Raw genomic sequence first — 16,625 nt, forward strand, 5'->3', positions numbered from 1 at the left:
GATATAGGTAAACTCGGCAAGGCCAATGGAAAAAGAACTGATATCTGGACCCCATGTGAGTACCCCTGACTTTAAGAGATTAAAAACCTCCATAGAACAATAGAAAGGGGGACTCTTCCTCCACCTCCCGTGTCTGTGTTGGGAGCTATTTGCTGTCCCGTAATAAAGACTTTTGCTTGCTTGCTGCCTGTGCGTTTGCAAAGTTCATTCTTTGGCTCCAAGAACACGAACGTGGATTCCGGTAACAAGGGCGATGCTGGATCCTTAACCTACTGAGCAAGGCCAGGAACCACACCCGCTTCTTCATGGATGCTAGTCGGGTTCTTACCCCACTGAGCCACAACAGGACCTCTAGATTTCTGTTTTTGAAAAATTTGCTGGTAAGAGCTCTTTGATATTATGGAAATGAAAAGGTTCTGTGTCACGTTTGCCAAATACTTCCCTCTGTCTTACTTCATATCCACTAGGATGGCAGATGGCTATCACCCACGAGAGATAACAACCAGTCTGACAAGGACTCAGAGAAACTGGAACCAAAACCCTCCTAACAAGCAGTGCTGGCAAGGATGCAGAGAAACCAGAACGCTTGTATACTGTTGATGGGAACGTAAAATGGTCCCGCCACTTTGGAAAACCATCCTCAAAAGTTAAAGGTGGATTTAAGGTTACTCAGTAATTCTGTTCTTATGTGTGTCAACACAAAAGCCTGAATATGAATCTTCACAGCCCTATTAGTTTTAATAACTCCAAAGTAGACACAACCCACAAATTCTCTCACTGGTGAAAGGGTAAATGAAGCACGGAACACACAGACGATGGAAGGTTATTTGGCAAGTCACAGAAACGTAGTGGCAGTTCAGGTTATAATGCAGATAAACATTGAAAACACCCTAAATAAAAGAAGCCCGAAGACGGTACATAGTATGATTTCATGTCTAGGCGAGGTCCAGAAGAGCTAAGTCTACAGAGAAAGTAGGATGGTGGTTGCCTGGAGTTGGGAGGCAGGAGCTTGGGGGTAGTGGTTTCAGGGGCGCTGGGAAAGCTGATTGTGGTTTTGGACGTAAAACTCTGGGAAGAGACTAAAAGCCATTGACTCATGCACTTAACTGGTTGAATTGTATGCTAGGAGAATTATGGTTCAGTAAAGTTTACAAAATCACCCCACCCCTGAGCAGGGAGCCCCTCCCAACTGCCCTGGGGCCACACCCGAGGTGCCCAGGGTGAGAAGCATCAGTGGGCTGGGGCCCATCCTGGGTCCTAGTTCCCACACTCAGGAGCAGAACTAAGATGCCTACTAGGCAGCAGGAGCTTCTGGAGCAATCGGTGTCTGCCATGACCCCAACAGACCAGTGAGCCTGGGGCCAGGAGGAAAGGGGACCCTGCCCGGAGGACACAGGTCTGTCTCCCCTCTGCATGCCCTCGGCAGAGGATGCGGGACCAGCCCAGCACTCAGGAGGTGGGGTCCCTCTGCTCTGCGTTGAGAAACCTCCCCAACTCAAGGCCGGGGGTGGGGTGGGAGGGGTCAACCAGGCCACAGCACAGGCCACTGTTTTCAAACAATCCCCGTGGCCAAGAGGAGAAACATCATCTGTTCAAATCCTGGCTCACTTGGATTCCAGACAATTGAGAGGTTGTCTTTTTTTTTTTTGGTATTTTTAAAGAGCTTTATCCATAAAAGGGAATTTAGCCCTCTGTCAAATACCTTGCAAATAACGTACAGTGTTTCTGTTTATCCATTGACTGGGAGGTGTGAGCATATGAGCAAGTGTGTGTGAGCATGCATGTGCTGTACAAAACATGTGGCAAAGCTTCTCACTCTTCTCAGTCTGGCGTCTGCATTTTCTACAAGCTTAGAAAGGCCCCTCCATTTGAGCAGAGGACTCTGTCTCAGATGTTTGACCCTTAGCAGGTGGCCCCTGGGGTCTCAGACACTCAGAGGACTTTATCGTACGGGTCTCAGGCCGCACCTTCCTGTGCTGATCTGTGAACAGAGAAGGAGTGATTTCCCAGCTGTTTGAGTTTGACCTTCTGGGAGTTTGACCTTCACTTCCACCTGTTCATCCAAAGCACAGAATCTAGAACGTCAGGATGCAGGGACAGGAGGGGAGCCTGGGCTGGGGCAGGTGCTGGGGGCTCTCAGCTGCAGGTTTCTGAGGGCAGAGGGTCCACTGCCAGAGGGTCCAGTCACTGGGGCAGCATCAGAGAGGCAGGGCTTATGTCATAAAGGGGCCACAAGGTGACCACCTGCCGAGAGGGCAGCGCAGGCAGACGCACCCTGACCCAGGCTGACAGACACCTTGAGCAGGCACATGAACTGAATGTGCTGGATGCAGTGTGGCCCAGGTGGGCGCCATCGAGCTCAGGTCCTCGGGAAGGAGAGGGACCACCTGCGGCTAGCGGCCAGCCCAGGGCTCGGGGGGAAGGAGTGCAGAGAGGGGCTCGGTGCTCAGGTGGGTTGGGTGCAGCTGTGTGGGGCAGGAGATGACTGCAGGGGTGGGGTGGGGCCTGCCTGAATGCCCAGGCGACCTTCTCCAGATGCCCAGGATCAGAACTTAGCCACCCAGACCCCACATGTGTCACGTCAATGCTCCCTTCTTGCAGAAGGAAGGGCAGAGGGGACCCAGGCTTGGTGTTCCTATGGCTCCTGACCCTGGGCAGGCACAGGCTGGTTGGCATTTCCTGGCAGAGGGCACCTGGGCAGCTGAGTTAAGACCCTGAGCGTCAAGTGCTGGTGTCTGTGCATCTAGGCCTCCCAGACACCAGGCATCTCCTGGATTTGCCAGCATGTCCTCCATCGAGGTGGGACACACGGTCCTTACTTCTCTGTGACAAATGCCACACACACCCTGCCTCTAGAGCTGTTTGCCCCTTGTCTGCACATAGCACACTAACCCCGTGCCTCTCAGCCCACAACCTGGAGCTCTCCTGGGGCTGAGGGTCTCTGCAAAAGCAAATGCACCAGACGAGCTGTGACTGCTCATATGTGGGTCACACTAAGTCTGGGCAGCTGGGGCCAAAGCCAACACACAGTCCAGCAGCCGCTTCCTCCTGTGTGAAGGCCTTCACAGCCCCACAGGGGCCTGATGGCAAGACCCACACAGCACATGCCGTGCCTGGCACAGGGGGCCTGGCAAGACCCACCCAGGCTCAATAGGCTCAATTTCAGGTGACGGCTGACCCATGGCCAGGAGGGATAGGCACACAAGTGTGTGTGTGTGTGTGTGTGTGTGTACGTGTGCATGTGTGTCTTGCACATGTGAGCATCCAAGAAGCATGCAACCAAGATGGGAAAACAGACTGGACTGGAGCTGCGCATTTCACGGGCAGCTTCTTTTTGAGGAAGGCAATATTAATAGCACTTTTCCCCCTTTTTTCCTGCAGCAAAGCCGGGAGGGGCCAGGTACAGAGGCTGCAGGGCCCATCCAGCCTGGGAAGGACATAGACTTGGCCCGTGCCCCCGTGGTGGTGGTGCCATGGCCAGGCTCTGCCCCGGCCTGCTGCTCCTGGTGGCTGTGGTGGCCCTGACATCCACAGGTGTCCATGCCTGGGGGTCACCCAAGGTGGTGAGGAAATTCCAAGACATCCCAAAATCCTACGTGTACGTGCAGCAGGCCCTGTGGTTCGCCATGAAGGAGTACAACAAGGCCAGCCAAGACCCGTACATCTTCAAGGTCAAGGAGATTCTGAAATCCCAGGAGCAGGTCAGTGGCTCTGGGTCCTCATTCTTTGTCCTCTTTGTCCTCCTGCTGCGGCCAGGCCGTTGTCCATGCGGATCAGCTGAGACCAGGGAGAGCAGCTGAGAGACACCCTGAGCCAGAACATAGGTATTTTAGGGAGGGTTGGAAGGAAACTAAGTTTCCTCCTTTATCGTTCTGGGGTCAAACATAATATATCCATTTAAATCACTTTTTTTTTTTTTTTTTTTTTGGTCTTTTTAGGGCTGTTCCTAAGGCATATGGAAGTTCCCAGGTTAGGTGTCTAATCGGAGCTGTAGCCACTGACCTATGCCACAGCCACAGCAATGCCAGATCTGAGCCACATCTGTGGCCTACACCACAGCTCATGGCAATGCCAAATCCTTAATCCACTGAGCGAGGCCAGGGATTGAACGTTTGTCCTCATGGAAAATGGTCAGGTTTGTTACCACTGAGCCACCATGGGAACTCCTCCAATAACTTAAAATTGGGCAAAGTCACATCAGAGAGTGCAGGTGAGGGGCCATGTCTGGGGCAGTTTGAGCCCTTCTCATCGGCATGAGCAGTGACAGGGATGGGCTATAACGCAGTGAACAAGCAAAGACACTCCATGTGTATCTCTTACTGAAAAGAGGCACAGGACGGAAGGAAGGCTCTTCTTTTTTCTTTCTTTTTTTTTTTAATATTAGTTTTAAACTTTTACTTCTTTATTTATTTTTTGTCTGTTTGCCATTTCTTGGGCCGCTCCTGCGGCATATGGAGGTTTCCAGGTTAGGGGTCCAATTGGAGCTGTAGCTGCCGGCCTACACCAGAGCCAGAGCAACGCAGGATCCTTAACCCACTGAGCCACATCTGCAACCTGCACCACAGCTCATGGCAACGCCGGATCCTTAACCCACTGAGCAAGGCCAGGGCCCAAACCCGCAACTTCATGGTTCCTAGTGAGATTTGTTAACCACTGCACCATGATGGGAACTCCAGGAAGGCTCTTCTTTACAGAAAAATGCCCACTTAGAGATGCGAAAGATCATGAAACTAGAAAATCATATTTTGCAACCGCCAAGGTAGTAAATTCAGGCAAAGATCAGCCATGAATCCAGCACCCACGGGATGGAGGGGAGGAGAGGGAGGGCGTGGGAGGTGAAATGCTGCCATTAATTAATTACAACCAGGACAGGCGGTAAGTGCCTTGCTCACTAAATACCAACACTGGGACACACCGACACCGCATGCCTCTAGTGTGATATCACTGCAGGGACACGGCTTGACCTGTGGACAGTTTCCTGCCCCAGATGCACAAGGGTTGTCAGGAGGGACAGTTAGCCGCATCCATATTACAAGTTGATGTCCAGGACCACTTAAAAAAATCAGCGTCAGGAAAGACAGGGAGAAGCAGAAAGTAGTTCTCCGTTAAAGGAAACATGATGCTAAATGGAAGGGGTGGTTCTGTATTATCTCTTGGATTTAAAAAAAAAAAATACTGTAAAAGATGTTCTTAGGGTAACTGGGGGCTTTGAACATGAACCATGCCCTGGATGAGTCATAGAGCCAGTGTTGCGTTTCCTGAGAATGAGGGTTGTTTTGGTTTGGGAGGGAGCAGAGAAGGGAGGCAGCAGCATGTAAGAGGGAGCGGGCAGCCAGTCTGCCAGCCTGAGGGAGGAGGCAGAGGCGGGGGGGGGGGGACTGGGCTGGGTCATGGGTGACGCTGGCCTGACCCCCATCTGTCCCCTCCCTCCTCACTCCCCCACCTCCAGCCACCCCAACATGCCCTGTCTCCTGTTTCCTATATGTTCAGAGGGTCCTTTGGCGTCTGGATTCCTAAGAGGCCAGGATCCCTCTGTAGGCCAGGGCCCGGGTTCGGCTTCTTAGGCAGTGGACACTGGCCCAGGTGTGCACCGCCCATGGATGGACAAAGTAAAACCTCATGGTTATGGGCCACTCCAGGGGTCTCAGATTTAGTACCTGATCTCAGTGCCGTTCCTGTCTTTCCCAGGACTAGTCATTTTCTTAGACTTTTTATCTATGCTGTCCATTTATACCAAGAGAAATAGATGGTTCTGCTTTATAGGCAGGCACATAATAATAAAGTAAAGCAAAGGCCCACATAGCTCAATACTGACCTATCATTTCCTACTGTTTCCTAGTTCTTTTCGTGAGGGTGCATTTTATGTCTCAGTTCAATGTCGGCTCTTGAATGCAGGTAAAGAGCCAAAAGAATCAAGTAGAAACAGGTTCAAAAAGAGGCTAGAACAGAGGTATTTAAAATTCCCTGACACTCCAGCTACATGGGGCTGGAAAACATCCCAAAGAAAGGGGTGAGGGATGGAGTTCCCATTGTGGCCAGCGGAAATGAATCCAACTAGGAACCGTGAGGTTGCAGGTTCGATCCCTGGCCTCGCTCAGTGGGTTAAGGATCTGGTGTTGCCATGAGCTGTGGTGTAGGTCGCAGACTCGGCTCAGACCCAGCATTGCTGTGACTGTGGCGTAGGCTGGCAGCTGTAGCTCCGATTAGACCCCTAGCCTGAGAACCTCCATATGCTTAGGGTGCAGCCCTAAAAACCAAAAAAAAAAAAAAAAGAAAAAAAAAAGAAAAGGGGTGAGGAAGGATGTACCATCCCTCCAAACAAAATAACCCCAAAGGAAACAGAAAAGTGCTGTCGGGCAATTCAGATTTCACTTAATATCGTGCACACAGGCCCAAGAAAAAGAAAACTGCTCTATTCCATTGGATGCTTTAAGTCAAAAGTGCAAAGCTCTTTATCAGCAGGTGCCTAGTTACAGCCGCAGCCACGTCTCGTCTGCTGTATATTCCATGAGCTAAAAATGGTTATAAGAAACAAAAGAAGGAGACTATTTTGTGACATATGAAAATGACATCACACTGAAACTTCGTATCCTTAAAGACAATGCCCAGGTGACTTTTCCAGAAGTTCCAAAACATCTACTATATTTTCTGAATTATCTCTTATTCTTCGACAAAGAACCTAGTTCTTCTCATTAGCACAATCTCTCCCATACATCGTACGGACCTGTGTTTTCCTGTTCATTCCTCAGTAGTGAGAGTGGAGTTTGCCGTTGCCCATCTGCATTTCCCCGCAAGATGTAGAGGGTCTGCCCGTGGGCTCTGCACAGGTGGAGAAGATGCCAGAAAGTCAGGATTTGGGAGGGTGTTCCCGTGGCATGAGGTGTGGATGCTTAAAACTGCCAAAGATTTACAGGGAAGCGATACACTCTATGTGGAGTTCGATGAAAATGTGAAAACCTCTGCTGTTGTCTGCTGGTTTCTCAAGCTTAATGAGCCGATCATTAGTTTTCCCAGGAAAATGGTCTTTAGGGATCCTTTTCTTGCTTCATCTTGGTGGTCAAACTTTAACATTAAATACCATAAGGAGAGAGACTGAGAAACGGGGCCAGGGTAAGACTCTGGCAGAAAAAACTATAGGACGGAGGGAGGTGGGGAGATAGGCTTTGCCCTAAGCAGGCAGTGACATGTTTTCTTACCAAAGATGACAGTTGAAGCCACGACTTCTTTCATGTATCTAACTTTCAATGACTCACACACAGGTCACAGAGAGTTTGGATTACCTTCTTGAAGTCAAAATTGCCCGGACAATGTGCAAGAAAATCTCAGGGGAAAATGATAACTGCTTAGTACAACAGGATCCCAAAATGCAGAAGGTACGTGCTGAGTCACGTTCGACAGATACAGAGTCCACAGGGTGCAACTGGCTCAGACAGCCTTTCAAATCCCGGCTCCCGGAAATAGGAACTTCAGGGGTTTTGACTTTTGCTTTTTTCATTTTTCTCTCTTACGAGCTTTTTGTCACTTTTAGATGTTTTATTGCACCTTTATCGTTGCCTCCAAACCCTGGAAATTTGAACTCAATATGCTGAAGAAAGAATGCCAGCCTGTCTAATGGTCTTCGAGCACATTCTGCTGCTCTCATGCGCATTTGAAGAAGCAGCCAAGACACTCACAAAACAGTTAAATAACACATCTGACCTACTGACTTCATTTCTGTAGCATTTGCTCCTTTGTGCATTTTCCAGGCGTGGAGCCTGGGGGGCTGGGGGGGCGGCGCCTCTATGTGGGTGTTGGGCTGCCTCTTCCACTTCATCAGTTCATCCACGAGCAGGGACAACCTGCTTCCCATGAATGGAAGAGAACAGGAGCCTGTCTCCTTATTCCACCACATTCTGAGCCCAGATCATTCTTGCTGACAGCTTCTTCATGTGAAACCAACAAGAAGACCCACCCCTCAGTGGCTTCAGGCTGGAGGCTTCAGGCTGGAGGGTGGGCTCTGAGGATGAGGCCACCTTGAGAATGTCCATCCACAGATCTCCACTGGAGTCCCCTGCCCAGGGCTCCGAAGGACATGGCCTAATGGCTTTAGAAATAGTTGTGGGGCAGTCCCATTGTGGTGCAGGGGAAACGAATCCAACCAGTATTCATGAGGATGTGGGTTTGATCCCTGGCCTGCCTCAGTGGGTCAGGGATCCGGCGTTGCTGTGAGCTGTGGTGTAGGTCACAGATGAGGTTAGGATCCGGCGTTGGGGTGGCTGTGGTATAGGCCAGCAGCTGTAGCTCTGATTCAACCCCTAGCCTGGGAACCTCCATGTGTCTTGAGTGTGACCTTAAAAAGCAAAAAAAAAAAAAAAAAAAAAAAAGAAGAAGAAGAAGAAAAGAAATTGTTGTGTAGCCTGAGTCCAACCTGGGGTAGTTGGCTCCTTTGGAGATTTGTGTTGCACTTGGGTTTTGAAGAGGAAGAAACATGCAAGAGTGATGGGGAGTAGGCTGTGTGGGAGTGTGTGGGTATGTAAGTGTGCACACATGTGCAAGTGTGTGCGAGCACAGGGTAGGAGGTATAACCTAACACAGCAACTACTCACCCTGCCCCCAGTGCTTGAGCAATTTCTGTGTGTCTCTGTGGCGTCTGTGGGCCAGGGGTCCGGGGGCTTGGCGGGCTTGGCAGTGCCACCTCTCCTGGGGGCCTGCATTGCCCTCACCTGGAGGTGGGTTTGGCCCTGGGGAGCCCCCCCACCCAGGCGCTTGCTCCAATGGCCACCCCCTGGTGCTGGCCCTTGGCTGTGGGGCCTCTCCAGGTGGTGCCATGTGCTGGCTGTGGCAGACAACTTCCTCTGGACAGAGACCCGGGTGGAAGCTGGAAGGCCCTTTGTGGCCCAGCTTCAGATGTCACATGCCATGACTCTCTGTGTTGCTGGTCACCTGGATTAGCTAGGGGTCTGCGGGTGGTTACCGGGGGATGCCGGGAGGTGTGTAGGCCAGAAGATGTGGATCAGCTGGCTCCCGTGTGTGCAAGCATATGCTAGTGTGTGTGTGTGTGTGTGTATGGGTGTGCGCACGTGTGTTCATGTGTGTCAGGCTGAGCTGAGATGATGAAGGGGGTTAACATGACAAGAAAGAAGCACCTCCTAAAACCTAGGGGGTAGGAGCCCATCAGAAACGAATCTGACTAGCATCCATGAGGACGCAGGTTCGATCCCTGGCCTCAATCAGTGGGTTAAGGATCCAGTGTTGCCAGGAGCTATGGTTTAGGTCTCAGACTCGGCTCACATCCCGCATTGCTGTGGCTGTGGCGTGGGTCAGCAGCTACAGCTCTGATTCAACCCCTAGCCTGGGAACCTCCATGTGCCTTGGGAGTGACCCTAAAAATCAATCAATCACTCAATCAATGAAAGGTAGGTGTGGAACCTGCAGCCCGGGTGTGCAGGTCGGGCTGCCAGATAACGTCCACAGCAACACAGGAGCAGCGCCTACTTAGACAAGTGAGCGATGGTGGCGCTCGGTGACCTGGCTGAACAGTCCTGGGAGTCCTCCTCCAGCAGGGCTGTGGGGGCACCTGTGGGGGGCAGCCTGGCCAGTTGGGGCCCAGTATTCCCAGGAGGAGCCCGCAGTCAATCCCGGGACTTGAAGGAGTAATAAAGTATCATTGACCCCTCACTGCTGGAGCCAAGTGCCCAACATAGTGATTCAGTGTTTCTATGTTACAACCATCACCAGGATGGTCTATTCCCATCATCACCCAGCCAAGTTGCTACAATATTACTGACTATATTCTCCTTGCTGTATATTTCACCCCCGTGACTCATAAATGACTAGAAGTTTGTACCTCTTTATCTCCCTCGCCCTTTCCACTTTCCCCCGCAGCCCTCTTCCCTGGTGAAGAATTTGGCAAAAAAAGGAGAAGACACAGATGCATCTTCCAGCAGGGCCCCTTGCATTCCTGGGCTGACCAGAGTGGGAGTCCAGAGCCCCAATCCCACAGCAGTTCTAGAAGCCTGGGTGTCTGGCCACATGGCACTGAGGTGGAGCTAGGGGAGTAGGCTGAGGACCACACGTGGGGCAGGACAGCCACTGTCAAGGTATACCCTGTGCCCATCACCTGATGGCTCCGCCCCTTCCTCTGTCCTCTGGGAGAAGCTGGGTGTCTGCGAAGGCCTCCCAAGGTCGCCACTTGTAGGCTACTGTGTTCAGTCCTTAGGTATCAAGCCCAGGGCTGTGCCTGATTACTGACCCCTGGGAAGGCGGAGGAAAGTGTCTGAATGTCCACTTGGCAGATGGGAAAGTGGCTGCAAAGCAGAGCACAGGGTCTGGGTGCAGCCACTCTCACCCTGCCAAGGCCTGGACACCCTGCAGGCCTCGGTAAGAAGACGGGAGGTCAGCAGCCAGGAGGGCTGAGTCCCCACTGACCCTCGTTTCAGGCCAGGGGACGCCAGACTGAGCTTCCGGCTGGGACTAGGACCCCGCCATCCTGCCTCTGTCCAGGGATGGACAACAGAACCAGACCCACCTCCCTGATTCTTCAACACACAGATTGAAGAAGGTCCCCAGGACCTGCCATCCTTGGTGGAGGTGGGCAGGGCCAGGGCAGAGGCCCCTCCCACCAGGACAGGTCCCTCGGTCCGCACCTGTGCTCAGGGAGGCTGGCACTGCAGGTGTCCTCACCTTCAGGGAGGGAGGGAGGGACAGTGGGGGTGGGACAAATGCATGCTGGCAGCTACCCTCTGGGGGCAGAACAAAGCCCCACGGTGTGGGCCGATGGGCAGGAGCCAGCCTTGATACCCCCTCGGGCCCCTCCCAGAAGGCTCTGAGCTCCCAAGGGCCAGGCAGCTCTCCCACTGGGCTGACCCCACTGGAGACCCCTTCTGAAGGCACCTGGGGGAACAGTGGGGTTGATTCCTTGGAAACATGATGGGGGTCACAGTGGGTAAAGGACCCTCTGAACTTCCTTCTGCTGAAGCAGCCACAAGGCAGGAAAGGCCAGGGAGGGTTGGGGATGGTCTTCAAAAATGACCATCTGGTCCGGGGCCAGGTGGCTGCAGGGACAAGCACAGCTGTGCACACACTGAGTGATGCCTGCCAGCAGCCAGGACACTGCGGCCAGGCTCTCTTAGGCTCTGCCTGAGCTGCGGACCTGGGAAGCCACCTAGGTGTATGTGCAGGACGCGCCCCCAAGTGTCTTCAAACCATGTGGCTAGTCCCAACCCAGGGGACCCTGCTATGTAGGTGGGGGCAGGTGTTGATTGGGGAGGTGATCGCAGACAGCACAGGGGAGCAGAGGCCAGGAAGGGTCCCGGGCAGCCCCCGACTTCTGCTGTGGAACCCACTTCTGAAGGGCCACCCTGGGACTGGCATGCTGGGCCCTCCCATCTCCATTGCCTCCTGTTCCCAGGGATACTGGCTGTCCTCAGACCTCAACTCTGTCCCTGCAGGTGGCCCCTGCCCTGCTGACGGGCCTCCATGGGCACAGGGAGCAGAGCTGAGCTGGACAGAGCTGAGGCACATGGATTCCAGGTGGACCCAGGCCTGCGATGACACGGGGTCCACGGTCCTGGAGGACTGGAGGGCCTAGCCATGGGTGCAAACAAAGTCTGACTTCTCCTGTTTGTGCTATATTGTCCGCGGCACTCTTCAGACACAAGGCCAATTGGGGGGTCGAGAACCGGGCCCCGGGGTCCACTGGGTCAAGTCACAGTCTCCACAGGATGCAGACAAGTCTGCCTGCTCCTACTCTGGGAAATTCGTGGGAATTAGGGAAAATGCTGCCTCCTTGTCTGAAGGTCTAGAGACTCTGGGACTGCATGTTTCTCAGAGGCCCCAGGAGAGGGAGATGCTGCTCTTGGTGGCTGGGTCCATCCTGAGTGCAGGCTGGAGCCCCTCCTATATCCTGACCTCTTCCCCCCTACCCGGGGCCAGGGAGCGAGTGTGAGCCAGCCCCTGGGCCCAGTGCTGAGTGCTCCCAACCAGGCCACACTAAACCCTTAAGGCCTGGAGGCAGAGCTCAGATGTACCTGGGCTGCTTGGCTGTGCACCTGCAGCTGGCTCAGGTGTCCTAGGGGGAGAGGGCCACCCCCCACCCCTTGGCCTAGCCTGCGTTGCTGTGAAGATGCATCCGCTGCCCAGCCCCCACCCTCTGGAACCAGGCTGCACAAAGCTGCTTGAAACGCTGGTGTTTAATACTAATTCTACGGGATGAAGGGGACAGAGAGGGATTTCCACACGGCCCAGGTGGGACACCCAGGCCCCTGCTCATGAAGAGAACAGGACCAGAGCTGCTGAGACGCTGGGCGGCCCCATCAGGGCACCATGAGTGCCTGGGTGCAGGGCCGAGGAGGCCAGGCTGGAGTGTGGTCTCACTGGTGTCCCTCCAAACAGGTGTCGTTCAGGAGGTCAAACTTTGTTCTCCATGGGTCGGTGCTGATGGTGAAGAAGCAGGTGACTGTCTGCAGGAAGAAGCATGGGGACAGAGTGAGGGAGGGGCCTTGGGAAGCTGGGGCTTGAGCTCTGAAGCCAGTGACCACCCAACCTTGCTCTCCCGAGGTGGGGGTGCAGCCTCTGGCCGTTGGGTGCAAACTCAGCCTCAGTCCTGGATGTTCCTGACCTGGGGCCACCTGGGTGACTCTCCGTCCCTGGGCTTGTGGCCTCCAGGGAGCACCAGCCTATCCCAGTGTAACCCAGATGGAGCTCCCTCACACACATGCCAGCTCACAGGGACCCTGATCTTACGTGGGCTTGTCCCAGGCCAGGGTTCACCCCTCATCACCTGGGGCAGGAGCCGCAGGGCAGCAGGGCGGGGTCTGGGCGGGGGGAGTGTGGTGGGACCCCTTCAGCCCCTCCTCGGGTTCTGGGTCAGAGCAGGGGGACCTGAGAAGCGGCCACTCAGGCAGAGGTGAAGGGCCAGGTAGGAGGGGGAGCACCAGGGAGGGGCTCCAGCCTTGGGACCCAGGAGACCCAGATGCAAGTGGTCCCCCACAATCAGACCCAGAGCGACCTGGGCTGCAGGCAGCTGGAATGGGGCAGGGGGCACAGACAGGCGGGGGCAAGAAGAGACTCCTGTCCTGCAGACCACCCCTCTGCGTCCCTGGGGGTGGCACTGTCACTGTTCCTCATGCCCCCCACGCCCGGAGGCTGCAGCCACAGCTGCCTAACCTGAGGGCGGCTGGTACAGTTCTTACATTGTTCAGGTCTGGGTTTCCTTGAAGCGGACAGTTGTCAATGTCCTCGTCGAACTTCCCACACCTGGTTCGGCCTAACTGCAGCTCCATGGAGAACACCATGCTGATATCTGTCTGGGGTTGTATAGACGCTGATGTGGAAGCGGCCCTCCTGCCCATCAGCAGCGGGAGAGCCGATCCACGCGGTGGGTGGGGGCAGGGGTGTTGGTTCTGCAAGGTTGCCAGATAAGTCAGATCTGAGAAAGGGAGATGCACCTCTGTGCCTCATTGTCACCTGCCCTACAGCGAGGAAAGTGCCATAGGAAGCTACTGCTACACACACACACACACACACACACACACACGCACGCACAAGCACACACAAGCAGAGGCACACACTCACAAACACACGCAGACACAGGCACACACACATAAGCACACGCAAGCAGACACAGGCACACACACACACGCACAAGCACATACGCACACACATGCATACATACACACTCACACACACGTGCTCACACATGACCAGCCATGCCCTCCCTTTCTGCAGAGTGTTCTCAGTAGCACATCTGAATCCATGCGACCATCGCAGCGCGGTGGCATACTGTAGAGAGGCGGTGGCCAAGAGAGCATATAGGCTTAAGAAGCCTGTTCTGGGAGGGGCATGACACACACTCAGTCTGTGTAAGTGGCAGCCCAGGAAGGAGCCCAGAGCAGCTAGGGGTAGAGAAGAGGCCCTGACCTCATGGAGGCCCCACAGGACCGGGAAGCCTGTTGATCCTGACCCTCAAGCCCACCCTCCCTCCCCTCTTGTGTGTGTCTGTCTGTCTCTGTTTTTTCTAAATTAATCTGTTTTTTTTTGTCTTTTTTTTAGGGCCACACCCATGGCATAGGGAGGTTCCCAGGCTAGGGGTCACATTGGAGCTGCAGTGTATCTGAACCACGTCTCAGACCTATACCGCAGCTCATGGGGCAATGCCAGAACCTTAATCCACTGAGCGAGGCCAGGGATTGAACCTGCATCTTCATGGATGCTAGTTGGATTCGTTAACTGCTGAGCCACGACAGGAACTCCTAAGTTAATCTATTTTAATGTTACATCCTTGACATCTTTTCTAAATCTATCTGATGCAATATTTTCTGTCTGGCTCTTTTTGAGTCAATAGCTTAATCCCATTGTAGTCCAGATTTTTTTTTTTTTTTTTTTTTTTTTTGTCTTTCTAGAGCCACACCCGCGGCATATGGAGGTTCCCAGGCTAGGGGTCTAATCGGAGCTGCAGCTGCTGGCCTATGCCACAGCCACAGCAACGCCAGATCCGAGCCACGTCTGCAACCTACACCACAGCTCATGGCAACCCCAGATCCTTAACCCACTAAGCGAGGCCAGGGATCAAACCCACCACCTCATGGTTCCTCATCGGATTTGTTTCTGCCGCGCCACAACGGGAACTCCAGATTTTGGTCATTTTTAATGACACGCTGTCAACAGGTGGTGAAAACTCAAAATACATTTCCCATGTGCATAGACGGACGGAGGTTTTAGAAATTTCCAAATTATGTCTTTTATAAAAACTGAAAGCAACCGAATAGGTGTGTTACTTCTGTGTTGCTGGCTTCACGTGGTGGTAGGAACCCCTAAGAAGATTCATCCCCAACAGAGCAGGTGCAGGCCAGCCCCCCGGACATGGTTACCTACCTTCTCTCTCCACGACTTGAGGACCCGCACCACTTTGTAGGCATTCCTGTCCCGGCTCTTCAGGTTGAACTCATGTAGGGCATATTCCACGGTGGCAGGGAAGTACAGCTCCAGGGCGCTCTGGTCTTCCTTTTCCGCTTGCCCTTGGGGACCCCAGCTGAGCATCACCAGGAACAGAGGACCTAGGAGGAGCAGAAGTGTGACCCAGGGCTGAGCACCCCTGCAGTGGCATGGCTGGTACAGCATGGCTGCAGTGGCAGTGGGCACCCAGACCTCTGCCCTGCCCTGCTCAGCACCCTCCCAGCCTACGTGATGTGGGTTCGGCTTATCCTCCGGGTCACACTCCGCCCCTGGACCTCCCTTCTGGCATCACCCCCGCGCCTTCCCTCTGCAGCCCTGCCCCCTCCATCCAAAGCTGATAGAATTGCCTCCTGCCCGGGAGAGGGAAGCCAGGCCCAGGCAGCGTGGGTGAGGGAGGCCCAGTGGTGGAGGAGGGTCTCTGCACTGAATCCCAGCTGCACCTGGCCCCGGGCTCTTCGGCAGGAGGGAGACTGGACTTGGATGCCCCTGATTTGAATGTTGAGTCAAGGACACAGTGGACCCAGCAGCAGGGGAGGGTCAGCGAGGCAAGAAGCCGGAGCCAGAGGAAGAGATATTCAGAGTGGCTTTGTGGGCAACAGAGGCAGCCAGCGCACACCTACATCCCAAGCAGGGGAGGTCCTGACAGATCTTCCAGCTACCACCCCCACCCCAAGTTCTGGAACAGACAGGCTCCCTGGCCCCGGGCTGGTACCAAATGAGAGGATCTGCAGGTTCTGGAACCAGGAGGTTCCAACCCAGTTCCCGGGCCCCACCTTGCCCAACCTCATTGCCTGGTTGTTCATCAGAGCCTAGCTGGAGATGTCCACAGGTGGGCACAGCAGGGGTGGCCGGGGACACACACTGGGCCCACAGTGCCCTCGTGGTCAGGGTTTGTCATTCGGGGAGGAGCCTGAGTGGAAGAGAACTGGGTGGGCTGGGGATGAGCCAGGCATGCTGGAGGCTGCACTGTGCCCACAGGGGACGCTGGTGCCCTCTGGTGGCCTCAGGGCACGGTTTCCAGCTGCCGAGTCTGTTTCTGGGGAAGAGACCTTGACAGCCTGCAGCTGGGGCAGCAAGCACATCTCCGTGGCGACCACACAGCACAAGCCCTGGGCAGGCCTCTGTCACAGCTCCTTGAGAACTTGGCAGAGGCCAGAATCCTCTGGGGGAGTGTGGGATCCCCCGCAGCTGGAAAAATAAAACAAAACATATTGTCGAACATCAAAAGACTGCTGCTGGGAATTCCCTTTGTGGCTCAGTGGTCAAAGAACCGGACTAGGAACCATGAGGTTGCAGGTTCGATCCCCAACCTCATTCAGTCGGTTGAGGATCTGGCATTGCCGTGAGCTGTGGTATAGGTCACAGACGTGGCTCGGATCCCGCGTTGCTGTGGCTCTGGTGTAGGCCAGTGGCTACAGCTCTGATTAGACCCCTAGCCTGGGAACATAGATGTGCCACGAGTGCGGCCCTAGAAAACACACACACACACACACACACACACAAAACAAACAAACAAACAAAAAAAAAAACTATTGCTAATTACAAAAAACCCACGGACATCTCCAGCGAATGATTTTAGTGCGCTTCTATACATGGGAAGAAGCAAGAGTCTGCGCTCATTGAAATCATCCCTTAGAAATGCATCTCACATACCAGTTACTTCCCTAGGGCCAGTGGCCTGCTTTTCTTCA

The 16,625-nt window shown here is 54.0% G+C and overlaps 2 protein-coding genes across 2 annotated transcripts; one reads left to right on the top strand and one right to left on the bottom strand.

Annotated features, from left to right (window-relative positions):
• On the top strand, positions 3,474-7,690 carry LOC100516119 (cystatin-13-like). Its single transcript, XM_021077682.1, has 3 exons — positions 3,474-3,701; positions 7,260-7,373; positions 7,529-7,690. The coding sequence occupies exons 1-3, from the start codon at positions 3,474-3,476 to the stop codon at positions 7,610-7,612; spliced, it is 426 nt and encodes a 141-aa protein (XP_020933341.1). The 3' UTR covers positions 7,613-7,690.
• LOC100516302 (cystatin-9) lies at positions 12,153-15,167 on the bottom strand. Its single transcript, XM_003134304.3, has 3 exons — positions 14,854-15,167; positions 13,173-13,286; positions 12,153-12,440 (listed from the first exon to the last, which is right to left on the bottom strand). Exons 1-3 carry the CDS (start codon positions 15,097-15,099, stop codon positions 12,351-12,353), a joined length of 450 nt encoding a protein of 149 aa, XP_003134352.1. The 5' UTR covers positions 15,100-15,167; the 3' UTR covers positions 12,153-12,350.

Source organism: Sus scrofa, chromosome 17 (genome assembly GCF_000003025.6).
Source record: "Sus scrofa isolate TJ Tabasco breed Duroc chromosome 17, Sscrofa11.1, whole genome shotgun sequence".
Classification (NCBI taxonomy): Eukaryota; Metazoa; Chordata; class Mammalia; order Artiodactyla; family Suidae; genus Sus; species Sus scrofa.

What these genes read in the sequence shown, in the direction of transcription:
- LOC100516119 (XM_021077682.1), top strand. Translation starts at nt 3,474, where the DNA reads ATGGCCAGGCTCTGCCCCGGCCTGCTGCTCCTGGTGGCTGTGGTGGCC. An exon ending in TTCTGAAATCCCAGGAGCAG is followed by an intron (nt 3,702 to 7,259) that starts GTCAGTGGCTCT and finishes ACTCACACACAG; the next exon opens with GTCACAGAGAGTTTGGATTA. An exon ending in AGGATCCCAAAATGCAGAAG is followed by an intron (nt 7,374 to 7,528) that starts GTACGTGCTGAG and finishes TGTCACTTTTAG; the next exon opens with ATGTTTTATTGCACCTTTAT.
- LOC100516302 (XM_003134304.3), bottom strand. Translation starts at nt 15,099, where the DNA reads ATGCTGTACCAGCCATGCCACTGCAGGGGTGCTCAGCCCTGGGTCACA. An exon ending in TCAAGTCGTGGAGAGAGAAG is followed by an intron (nt 13,287 to 14,853) that starts GTAGGTAACCAT and finishes ATACAACCCCAG; the next exon opens with ACAGATATCAGCATGGTGTT. An exon ending in GAAACCCAGACCTGAACAAT is followed by an intron (nt 12,441 to 13,172) that starts GTAAGAACTGTA and finishes TTCTTCCTGCAG; the next exon opens with ACAGTCACCTGCTTCTTCAC.